This window comes from Pseudophryne corroboree, chromosome 11 (assembly GCF_028390025.1).
Source record: "Pseudophryne corroboree isolate aPseCor3 chromosome 11, aPseCor3.hap2, whole genome shotgun sequence".
Classification (NCBI taxonomy): domain Eukaryota; kingdom Metazoa; phylum Chordata; class Amphibia; order Anura; family Myobatrachidae; genus Pseudophryne; species Pseudophryne corroboree.
The window spans coordinates 152,664,740-152,677,547 of record NC_086454.1 but is presented as its reverse complement, the minus strand read 5'-3'; the positions used below and the strand labels follow the sequence as shown (position 1 = coordinate 152,677,547).

Here is a 12,808-nt window from a genome sequence, read left to right as displayed (position 1 = left end):
AAAATTTGAGTATCTAATGAATATCGTGAATGAGGACATAGGGGGACATTTACTAAGCAGTGATAAGAGCAGAGAAGTGAGCCAGTGAAGTGCCCATGGCAACCAATCAGCACTGAAGTAACATCTATAATTTGCATACTATTAAATTATACAGAGCTGCTGATTGGTTGATGGGGCAACTTCTTCACTGGCTCACTTCTCCGCTCTTATCACTGCTTAGTAAATGTCCCCCATAGTGATGAGTCAGCAGCAACAAAAGGACAAGTTATACATACAACATATATCTTCAAATACATATATGTAATTACCTGGTAATAAGAACGCAGTCTCATTTTAAGGCCGTGCAGGTCAACATTTCCATGGTATGGGCGGGAGTCACTGATGTGGAGAGACAAATTTATAAACACAAACAATTTTTTATAACCAACTAAATGCAGAGGCCATAGATCCATATATAGGAAATCTAGTTATGAGACTATGACTGAGGAGGATTGCAATTCCTGTCTGTTTCATCTATAGCTCTTTGTATATACACACATACATATGGTGAGGCTGAACAGTAGAAAACACATGTTGCAGTGAAGGGTGCACTTTGAAATGACACAGATATAGATTTGGATGGGGGAGTGTTCTAGCTCAACTACAAATTGCAGTGTGAAATAAAATGTTCGCATCAGGAGGCCATTCACTTATCTGACTAGTCCAAAAGAGGTGACTTGACAAGTTACAGCCACCTCTGATGCTGTTATATATATATATATATATATATATGTAGAAAAACACAGCATCGGGGGCTGCTTATATAGTCTAAGGAGTCTGTAAGTACAGCAGGTCCTTTCATTATTATTACCTGGATTTCCTTGGATCTTTTACATCTATTTGGGACCTTAGAGTTCTCTTTTTCTTGATGATTATATAAGTGGAGATTTATTACATACTGAATATTCTAATTTCCTCCAGCTGCACACCGCTATATTAAGTTTTATTTGAGTCTCACTTGTGCATAAATGATTCATTTGTTGTCCATTTATTACACAGTGTAGAGGCATGGACTGCACAAGACCGCTGAAGGTGTCCTGTCTGGTATCTGGCACCACAGTAACATCCCTGACTTGCATGACCAAAGTTTCCAAATAGAACATTGCCCAGAGTATCACACTGCCGCAGGCTTTCTTTCTTCCCATAGTGCATCCTGGTGCCATGTTTTGCCCAGGTAAACGACGCAAACGTACTTAGCTGTCCATATCATATCAAGGAAAAAAATCTTCATTAGAAAAGGCCACCTTCTTCCATTGCCCTATGGTCCAGGTCTGACGCTCACATGCCCTTTGTAGGCCCTTTTAGCTGTGGACAGGGGTTAGCATGGGCCCTCTGACTGGTCTGAGGGTACACGGACAGCTATGATGCATTGTATATTTTCACACCTTTCTATAATAGTCAGCATTAGCTTTTTTTCAGCTCTTTGCGCTACAGTAGACAGGCTATGAATGCTCCCTACAAGTATTAACATACCTCTCAACATGACCCATTCAAGGAGGGAAAAATACTCTAGTCCTGTACTTCCCTCCTATTCTATGATTGTCATCACCTGTGTTGAACAAGTTGTTTCATAATGCTGGGTACACACTAGACGATATTTTGAACGATATTCCCGATTCCAGTATTTTGGAACAACATATCATTCATAACGTCCAGGGCGTACGGACTATATCATCGACGATGCGCGCTCCTGCGGATCGTCAACTACATCCCCTGTCATACGTACATGCAGGTAAATCAGGGGATGTTGTTGACTATACCATGCTGTCAAATGCAGCATGGCCCTCGCTCCTCCTTGCACCGCCATTCGCGGCATCAGCAAGTGTGTATGTACTTGCCGATGCTGACAGCCTGCCGGGTCCAGCCGCACATGATAATGCTGCTTAAGATAGGTGTTTCACCACAGGTGATGGCAGTCATAGATTAAGAGGTAAGTCCAGGTACAGAGCCTTTTGTCCCTCCTGGAAAGGGTCATGTTTGGAGGTATGCATTAATGACCATGTCGCCAGCTCACCAGTTGTCCTGCCTTGGACCCCTTTTCCCTATTGCATTGATTGATTATTTTTGCAGATACATTATTTCATATTATACCTCTAATTTGCACTACCATCTTTTTCTTTTTTTGCTAAAAATAATGTCCAGTTTTTGTGGGCTACATACAGGGTCGGACTGGCCCACAGATGTTTGAGGGAAATCCCAGGTGGTTCCTACTGCCTGAGGGCCTCATCTCCTTCTCTAGGGGGCAGTAACTTGATTGAGAAGGTTATTGGATGAACTTGGGTGCTTGGTTAGCCAAGCCTCTGTGGTGGCTGGCCACACCCCCTCTGACAGCTGACCACACCCCTTAAGCTTGAGCAGTGCCGTTTCTTGGGGCGGGCAAGCCGTGCAACCGCACGGGGCGCACGCCGCGGCACTTCTGCGAGTCCTTGCTTCCCCCTCTTCTCTCTTCCTGAGTACTCTGCTCAGGGGGCGGAGTTTCACTGAATGACGCGGTTGCGTCGTGACATGACGACGCAATCGCGTAATTCCGCAAAACTCCGCCCCCCGAGTGGAGTACTGATGACAAGAGGAGTGGGAGCTAAGCTACCAGAAGGACGAGGCAGTCGGCATGAGGAGGGAGAGACGGCCGGCGCAAGGAGGGAGAGGCGGGCCAGGAGCGGGAAGAACCTCTGCAAATGTAAGTACGTCTCTCTCTCTCTCCTCCCTCCCTCTCCCTCTCCCTTCCTTCCCCCCACTTGACACTTGCCTGCCTAATGTGTAAAATGGGGACTCTTGCCTGCGTAATGTGTAAAATGGGGACTCTTGCCTGCGTAATGTGTAAAATGGGGACTCTTGCCTGCGTAATGTGTAAAATGGGGACACTTGCCTGCCTAATGTGTAAAATGAGGACACTTGCCTGTTGTAATGTGTAAAATGGGGACACTTGCCTGTTGTAATGTGTAAAATGGGGACACTTGCCTGCCATGATGTGTAAAATGGGGACTCTTGCAAGCCGTGATGTGCAAAATGGGGACACTTGCCTGCCGTGATGTGTAAAATGGGGACACTTGCCTGCCGTGATGTGTAAAATGGGGACACTTGCCTGCCGTGATGTGTAAAATGGGGACACTTGCCTGCCGTAATGTGTAGAATGGGGATTTAATGTATCAAGGGGCATTGCGGTGTATGACATAATATATATATATATATATATATATATATATAAAAAAATTTCCCTGTGGTGGCCGTGATCTGTTGGTGCAAGGTCAAAAACTGGGGTGTAAGGTAGTCTTTTCAGCTAGGACACGCCCATTTTAATGAGGCCACGCCTATTTTAATGAGATCACACCCATTTTAATGAGGCCACGCCCCCTTGCAGGGAGCGCATACTTTTTCTTTTTATATCTGTGGGGGGGCGCATATTTTTTAATGTCAATGGGGGGGAGGGAGCGCATTTTTAAATCTCGCACTGGGAGCCAAATTGGCTAGAAACAGCCCTAAGCTTGGGCTCCTACTGCATTCCTTGGTGGGCCCTCAATAGCCCAGTGTGACACTGGCTACATATAAAACCAGAGTTTTCCCCTGCATGCAATAAATAAGTATAATAAATGCATCTACACCACTAAAGCTAGGTATACACTGTCAGATTTCTTTTGGTCGGCCCGACAATCAGATGATTTTTTGGAATTGTTGGCACCAGTATCTGAGCTACACACTAAAATACTTTTTTTTTAAGTTAACGATTTTCAGCCACATCATACTGCATTTGCATATCCGCCCACGTGGAGGATGACATAGTGACAGGAAATCATAGGAAATATGGGCAGATTATTGAGAAAGTACACACACTGCTCGATATCGGTAGATTGTGGCCGAGATTTTTGGTTTGAGACGACAGATCAGAAAATCGATCGCTCGTGTGTGTGACCAAGATTTTTCATAATTATCGGCGAAACGCTGAAACGATTGTTTGTACAAACTATACAATAACTTTGGTCGTTCTCCCAATTATTGGCAAATCAGGCCAATAATTGTATAGTGTGTACTTAGCTTTACATTGAGACATTGTGTGTCAAAGAGCAAATCTGAGAAAATATGATTACCCCTTAGTATGTGGAGCAACATGTATTGTGAGTTACCCTGAGCCCTTGTAGGAAACGAGTATTATAATAGCAATGTGACGCTACTGCCATCTACTGTCACATGTAATAAGTACATATTGTACTCTAGCAGTGCAATCTGATTAGGCCTGATTAGCAGTATAAAGCTTTTCTCAACAGGAATATTTTGAAATATTTATACAGGTTGAGTATCCCATATCCATATATTCCGAAATACGGAATATTCCGAAATACGGACTTTTTTGAGTGAGAGTGAGATAGTGAAACCTTTGTTTTTTGATGTCTCAATGTACACAAACTTTGTTTAATACACAAAGTTATTAAAAATATTGTATTAAATGACCTTCAGGCTGTGTGAATAGGGTGTATATGAAACATAAATGAATTGTGTGAATGTAGGCACACTTTGTTTAATGCACAAAGTTCTAAAAAATATTGGCTAAAATTACCTTCAGGCTGTGTGTATAAGGTGTATATGAGACATAAATGCATTCTGTGCTTAGACTTAGGTCCCATCATCATGATATCTCACTATGGTATGCAATTATTCCAAAATACGGAAAAATCCCATATCCAAAATACCTCTGGTCCCAAGCATTTTGGATAAGGGAGACTCAACCTGTAGTAAATTAAATAAATGCGTCCTGGTTCCTCTGCCAGTAAATGAGAGAGGGGGTGCCCATACTGAAGTCTGAATTTCAGTGTAAAAAAATAAAGCTGTCCAGCAATTGTGGTCTACATGCAGCTAGTGCCCATGCATGCCAAAATATGTATCTATGTGCAGCCCTGGCATTATTGCAACATTGTTTGTCCAGGTGCACATTCCATTTTATTTTATTTTTTTGTCTCAGTACTCAGGATTAACCCCAGAATCTCATTTTAAATGATCTGCTTGGGTTTTACTGCATTGGTTCCTGATGCCTGCACTGGTCTATAATCTACAATCAAAGCTAACTATTATTATTCCCTCGCAGTGTCACTATTTCATGATTGTGCAGCCTAACATCAGTTTTAGTGAAACTGAATCATTCACTTCTAATAGAGGTGACAGGTCAGTGCAGCCACATAATCCCTTCTAGCCACTACAGAATCTGCTCCTTTCTTGTCCATTTACTACTTTGGGGTCTATTCACATACCTCCCAATTTTTCATCCCGTAGCGTGCCAAAAAAATGGGCGTGTTGATGAGTGGGCGTGGTCGCACACAGAGAACCCATTTTCCGTAGTTTTGGGGGGGGGATGCCCAGCACTCCCCGGGCAGCTGGGCAGTCCCCAGCTCAGATCACTCGCTACTTTGCAGAACAGAGCAGCGGGTGATTAGAGGCTCCCCCAACTGCCCGCCCCCCCCCCCCCCCCGCGCCCCCTTCCAGCCTGAGGGAAACTGCTGACCACGGGAGTGACAGCAGGACAGTGTCCGAATGCGGGACTGTCCTGCTGGAATCAGGACAGTTGGGAGGTATATATTCATGAAGCAGTGAAAAGGGTGGAGAAGTAAGCCAGTGGAAAAGTTGCCCATGGCAACCAATCAGCATTGAAGTAACATTTATAATTTGCATACTACACAATTGTATGGAGCAGCTGATTGGTTGCCATGGGCAATTTCTCCACAGGCTCACTTCTCCACTCTTTTCACTTCTTCATTAATAGACCCCTTAGGTTGAATTGAACAACACCATTCTGATGAAATAATGAGCTCACCCCAGAAACTGCAATTGTAAATAATAATAATAATAATAATAATAATAAATAAAACTGGAACGTTTGGGAGAAGTGTTCTATGTAAGGGCTAGAAGGGATCATATACGAAGGTTGGGAGTAAATATTAATATGGAAATACAGATCACAACCAAATACAGTATATCATTCTCCAAATTCCCATACATTATTTGTGATGCAATGTGAATTGTTTCCTATCACAATATAAAGGAGATAGCTGATACATACTACTATATTTATTATTAGGTTTTAGGCCTCCTAATTATGATTTCTTATTGCCGCCAATCATGGGACCAGGGCCGCATCCCCGGGTGCTGGACACAAGGGGGCGCTGACACTGGTGAGCAATTGCCCTGGCCGATGGGGCCATCTAATCTGATGGCAGCGTCGCCCATTCACACTTGCCCACCACCAAGCTATTGTTGTTGGGAGTCCCAGTCTCCCAATATGCCACTGGCAACTTCACGCATGGCATTCTGGGAGCAGCTACGGGGGAGAGGGTGAAGGAACAGAAGCAGCTTCCTCAGATCAAACATCCATATGCTGCCAAAGCCTGCCCGCCTGCCTGCCATGGAGCCCTGCCGTTGAGTAGCCCTGCTGCCAGAGGGACAAAGGTGGAGGGGGCATAATGTATGAGGGACATTACTGGGGCAGAATGTGTTATAAAGAGTATAATGTGTGAGGTGCATTACTGGGGCATAATGTGTTATAAAGGGCATTACTGGGGCATAATGTGTAAGGGGCATTACTGGGGCAGAATGTGTTATAAGGAAATTACTGTTGCAGAATGTGTTGTTAGAGGTATTACTGTGACAGAATGGGCCAGATGTAATGCCATCCAAGTTCAGCTGCCGTACAGGAAGCCGGCCGAAACACAGACTTTTTTTAAAGGGGCAAAACCATGTCTTGTAAGTGATTGCCTCTTTAAAAAAATGTCCCAATTCGGCCGGTTTCCTGCACGGCCGCCGCACTCCGGTGGCATTACATCCGGCCCCATGTGTTATAAGGGGCACTAGTGTGGCATATTTTGTTACAAAGGGTATTTCTGTGTGGCATAATGTGTAAGCAACATTACTGCGGCATAATGTTTAAGGGGCATATAACCATTTTGTTCTGTCAATGTTTGTAATTTCAATAAAAACAATATACATATATTTTATAGGGTTATTTAAAAAAAACTTAGTTAATATTTTTAAGGGATGGATATTAAATTTATGTCAGAGAAGGTCATCTCACATGGTGGAAAATATTCTGAAAGGACAGAGTCTATAGTTATGGGGGGGGCAAGTTATTGTCTTGCCTCAGGTAACAAAAATCCTAGTTTCCGCCCTGGCGGGACAGTGGTTCTGCCGTGATTATAGCTACATAGGCATATTAACTATTATGACCCCCTTACAACATTTATTAGTTATAATGTCCAAGTCAATAATTTCCTTTTAACCTTATACAATTCAGTAAGGAGCACATTTATCATATAAAAATTCTCCACAGAGAAAATTTGGTATTAAACTTGCTGTGATAAACACTGAGTTTCCTTTAGGACTCTGACCTTACTCATTATACTTCAGTTACCTAATTTTTACTTCCAAAAGGCTGCTCTTTCTGCGGAAACAGCTTTGGAATTGTGAGACACTTCACTCTCTCCACCGCTGCTCTGTTGAGTCTTCAGACTCCGGTTCCTAAGGGGTTAGGGAATCTTCAGTTCCGTGGGAGGAAAGGACTAGCAAAAAAAACCAACAACAACTCTGTAGCCGCAAACTCCCTCTACTTTTCAAGCCTAGTACCATTTCCAAGAACCTGGTAGGAGTGGCGATAGAAGCTTCCAACACGGAGTGTCTGATGCTTTCAGCCAGCCTTCATGTTCACAGTCCCCGGTATCTTTGGTCCACTAGGAACTAGGGACTAGCTTCAAGATCCCATGGTGAGTGTAGCTAGTAGCTTCCAAATGCGGGTTGTCAGATGTATCCGCAGCAGGAATGGGGTGTTTGATCTTTGACCCGGTTCTAAACCCCATTTCTGGGCTCCATAGAACTCAGCCAGTGATACCATCTAGGGTTCAATCTTACAAACAAGCCCCCCACGTCTTACTGCACCCCCACACCCTGAGATGTGTCTCTTTAGAGTCCTCAGGAACTGTGCAGAATGACCAGGCATCTTTACTCTAGGTGCTGACTGTGATGATTGGCAGGGCACCAGGTGATAGGGGACAGAGCTGGCTGGCCAGCAAACCCTGTCAGCTGGCCTGAGGGGCCTGCAATCATTGCTGACTTCCGTTGGGCACTGCACAGCCTGGGGTAAACCTACAGGTACCCCCCATGGCTGCATTGGAAAGCTCAGAGACCCCTCGAAGATTGCAGGACCACATTCTCGGGGCCCCCTGCTCACTCCTCCGGGTGACTTCCACCTGGCACCGGGGTGCCTCATCCCTTTAATTCTGGACCCATATTAATTACACAGGTTCTGTGGCTGATTAAAACCAGGTGAAATGGAGTCTTGAAGTCAGCCAGCCACAGAACCTGTGTAATTAATATGTGTCCAAAATTAAAGGGATGAGGTGGTTACCCCAGGGGAGCCTCATGCGAGGATGACACACTTTGAATTAAGCCCCCCTCCATCAATATGCTGAATATTAGTATACAGTACAGCTGAGAGCATAGAGGGTGATATCTGAAGCGATGATGATGAAGATAGGCCCCTAAGAGGCCTATTTATAAAATTAAATATGTGGGATATCCTGCCAAAACACCCTTTTTAGGAGATATCCACACATTTAAAGTATTCCCTGAATGTATCTGGGGGAGGAATGCAACAGATATCAGAGATCTCTGCTTGCTACGGCACCGTTTTTGTTTGCAGTAGCAGCTTCCATAGGTATTTATGTGGGCTGCTATTTATGATATTTACTAGAGATGTGCACCGGACATTTTTTGGGTTTTGTGTTTTGGTTTTGGATTCGGACGCGTTTTGGCAAAACTTTCCTGAAAATGTTTCGGCGGATTCGGGTGTTTTTTTTACAAAAAACCCTCAAAAACAGATTCAATCATAGAATTTGGGGGTAATTTTAATCCCATAGTATTATTAACCTCAATAACCATAATTTCCACTCATTTCCAGTCTATTCTGAACACCTCACAATATTATTTTTAGTCCTAAAATTTACACCGAGGTCACTGAATGACTAAGCTAAGCGACCCAAGTGGCCGACACAAACACCTGGCCCATCTAGGAGTGGCACTGCAGTGTCAGACAGGATGGCACTTCAAAAAAATAGTCCCCAAACAGCACATGATGCAAAGAAAAAAAGAGGTGCACCAAGGTCGCTGTGTGACTAAGCTAAGCGACCCAAGTGGCCGACACAAACACCTGGCCCATCTAGGAGTGTCATTGCAGTGTCAGACAGGATGGCAGACTTAAAAAATAGTCCCCAAACAGCACATGATGCGAAGAAAAAAAGAGGTGCACCAAGGTCGCTGGATGGTTAAGCTAAGCGACCCAAGTGGCCGACACAAACACCTGGCCCATCTAGGAGTGGCACTGCAGTGTCAGACAGGATGGCACTTCATAAAATAGTCCCCAAACAGCACATGATGCAAAGAGAAAAAGAGGTGCACCAAGGTCGCTGTGTGACTAAGCTAAGCGACCCAAGTGGCCAACACAAACATCTGGCCCATCTAGGAGTGTCACTTCAGTGTCAGACAGGATGGCAGATTTAAAAAAATAGTCCCCAAACAGTACATGATGCAAAGAAAAAAAGAGGTGCAATGAGGTAGCTGTGTGGCTAAGCTAAGCGACCCAAGTGGCCAACACAAACACCTGGCCCATCTAGGAGTGTCACTGCAGTGTCAGACAGGATGGCAGATTTAAAAAATAGTCCCCAAACAGCACATGATGCAAAGATAAATTAAAGAAAAAATAGGTGCAAGATGGAATTGTCCTTGGGCCCTCCCACCGACCCTTATGTTATATAAACAGGACATGCACACTTTAACAAACCCATAATTTCAGCGACAGGGTCTTCCACACGACTGCGACTGAAATGACTGGTTGGTTTGGGCCCCCACCAAAAAAGAAGCAATCAATCTCTCCTTGCACAAACTGGCTCTGCAGAGGCAAGATGTCCACCTCCTCCTCATCGTCCGATTCCTCACCCCTTTCACTCTGTACATCCCCCTCCTCACAGATTATTAATTCGTCCCCACTGGAATCCACCATCTCAGGTCCCTGTGTACTTTCTGGAGGCAATTGCTGGTGAATGTCTCCACGGAGGAATTGATTATAATTCATTTTGATGAACATCATCTTCTCCACATTTTCTGGAAGTAACCTCGTACGCCGATTGCTGACAAGGTGAGCGGCTGCACTAAACACTCTTTCGGAGTACACACTGGAGGGGGGGCAACTTAGGTAAAATAAAGCCAGTTTGTGCAAGGGCCTCCAAATTGCCTCTTTTTCCTGCCAGTATACGTACGAACTGTCTGACGTGCCTACTTGGATGCGGTCACTCATATAATCCTCCACCATTCTTTCAATGGTGACAGAATCATATGCAGTGACAGTAGACGACATGTCAGTAATCGTTGGCAGGTGCTTCAGTCCGGACCAGATGTCAGCACTCGCTCCAGACAGCCCTGCATCACCACCAGCGGGTGGGCTCGAAATTCTTAGCCTTTTCCTCGCAGCCCCAGTTGCGGGAGAATGTGAAGGAGGAGCTGTCGACAGGTCACGTTCCGCTTGACTTGACAATTTTCTCACCAGCAGGTCTTTGAACCTCTGCAGACTTGTATATGCCGGAAAGAGAGATACAACGTAGGTTTTAAATCTAGGATCGAGCACGGTGGCCAAAATGTAGTGCTCTGATTTCAACAGATTGACCACCCGTGAATCCTGGATAAGCGAATTAAGGGCTCCATCCACAAGTCCCACATGCCTAGCGGAATCGCACTGTTTTAGCTCCTCCTTCAATCTCTCCAGCTTCTTCTGCAAAAGCCTGATGAGGGGAATAACCTGACTCAGGCTGGCAGTGTCTGAACTGACTTCACGTGTGGCAAGTTCAAAGGGTTGCAGAACCTTGCACAACGTTGAAATCATTCTCCACTGCGCTTGAGTCAGGTGCATTCCTCCTCCTTTGCCTATATCGTAGGTAGCTGTATAGGCTTGAATGGCCTTTTGCTGCTCCTCCATCCTCTGAAGCATATAGAGGGTTGAATTCCACCTCGTTACCACCTCTTGCTTTAGATGATGGCGGGGCAGGTTCAGGAGTGTTTGCTGGTGCTCCAGTCTTCGGCACAAGGTGGCTGAATGCCGAAAATGGCCCGCGATTCTTCGGGCCACCGACAGCATCTCTTGCACGCCCCTGTTGTTTTTTAAATAATTCTGCACCACCAAATTCAATGTATGTGCAAATCATGGGACGTGCTGGAATTTTCCCACATGTAATGCACGCACAATATTGGTGGCATTGTCCGATGTCACAAATCCCCAGGAGAGTCCCTCAGTTTCCGTAAGAGGTTGTCAGCTGTGTGCCTCTTCTGGAAAGCGGTGATACAAAGCGTAGCCTGCCTAGGAATGAGTTGGCGTTTGCGAGATGCTGCTACTGGTGCCACCGCTGCTGTTCTTGCTGCGGGAGGCAATACATCTACCCAGTGGGCTGTCACAGACATATAGTCCTTAGTCTACCCTGCTCCACTTGTCCACATGTCCGTGGTTAAGTGGACATTGGGTACAACTGCATTTTTTAGGACACTGGTGACTCTTTTTCTGAGGTCTGTGTACATTCTCGGTATCGCCTGCCTAGAGAAATGGAACCTAGATGGTATTTGGTACCGGGGACACAGTACCTCAAGCAAATCTCTAGTTTACTGTGAATTAACGGTGGATACCGGAAACACGTTTAACACTGCCCAGGCTGCCAAGGCCTGAGTTATCCGCTTTGCAGCAGGATGACTGCTGTGATATTTCATCTTCCTCGCAAAGGACTGTTGGACATTCAATTGCTTACTGGAAGTAGTACAAGTGGTCTTCCGACTTCCCCTCTGGGATGACGATCGACTCCCAGCAGCAACAACAGCAGCGCCAGCAGCAGTAGGCGTTACACTCAAGGATACATCGGAGGAATCCCAGGCAGGAGAGGACTCGTCAGACTTGCCAGTGACATGGCCTGCAGGACTATTGGCGTTCCTGTCTAAGGAGGAAATTGACACTGAGGGAGTTGGTGGTGTGGTTTGCAGGAGCTTGGTTACAAGAGGAAGGGATTTAGTTGTCAGTGGACTGCTTCCGCTGTCACCCAAAGTTTTTGAACTTGTCAATGACTTCTGATGAATGCGCTCCAGGTGACGTATAAGGGAGGATGTTCCTAGGTGGTTAACGTCCTTACCCCTACTTATTACAGATTGACAAAGGCAACACACGGCTTGACAAATGTTGTCCGCATTTCTGTTAAAATAATTCCACACCGACGAGGTGATTTTTTTTGTAATTTGACCAGGCATATCAATGGCCATATTCGTCCCATGGACAACAGCTGTCTCCCCGGGTGCCTCACTTAAACAAACCACCTCACCATCAGAATCCTCCTTGTCAATTTCCTCCTCAGCGCTAGCAACACCCATATCCTCATCCTGGTGTACTTCAACAGTGACATCTTCAATTTGACTATCAGGAACTGGACTGTGGGTGTTCCTTCCAGCACTTGCAGGAGGCGTGCAAATGGTGGAAGGCGCCACCTCTTCCCGTCCAGTGTTGGGAAGGTCAGGCATCGCAACCGACACAATTGGACTCTCCTTGGGGATTTGTGATTTAGAAGAACGCACAGTTCTTTGCTGTGCTTTTGCCAGCTTAAGTCTTTTCATTTTTCTAGTGGGAGGATGAGTGCTTCCATCCTCATGTGAAGCTGACCCACTAGTCATGAGGAACATAGGAGAGGGCCTCAGCCGTTCCTTGCCACTCCGTGTCGTA

The 12,808-nt window shown here is 45.3% G+C and overlaps 1 protein-coding gene across 1 annotated transcript in view; it reads right to left on the bottom strand.

Annotated features, from left to right (window-relative positions):
• CCDC88B (coiled-coil domain containing 88B) overlaps positions 1-12,808 on the bottom strand; it is a 124,110-nt gene that overhangs the window by 63,381 nt on the left and 47,921 nt on the right. The window contains exon 3 of the mRNA XM_063944974.1: positions 309-378. Coding sequence (XP_063801044.1) covers positions 309-378 — 70 coding nt within the window. The remainder of the gene's footprint in view (positions 1-308; positions 379-12,808) is intronic.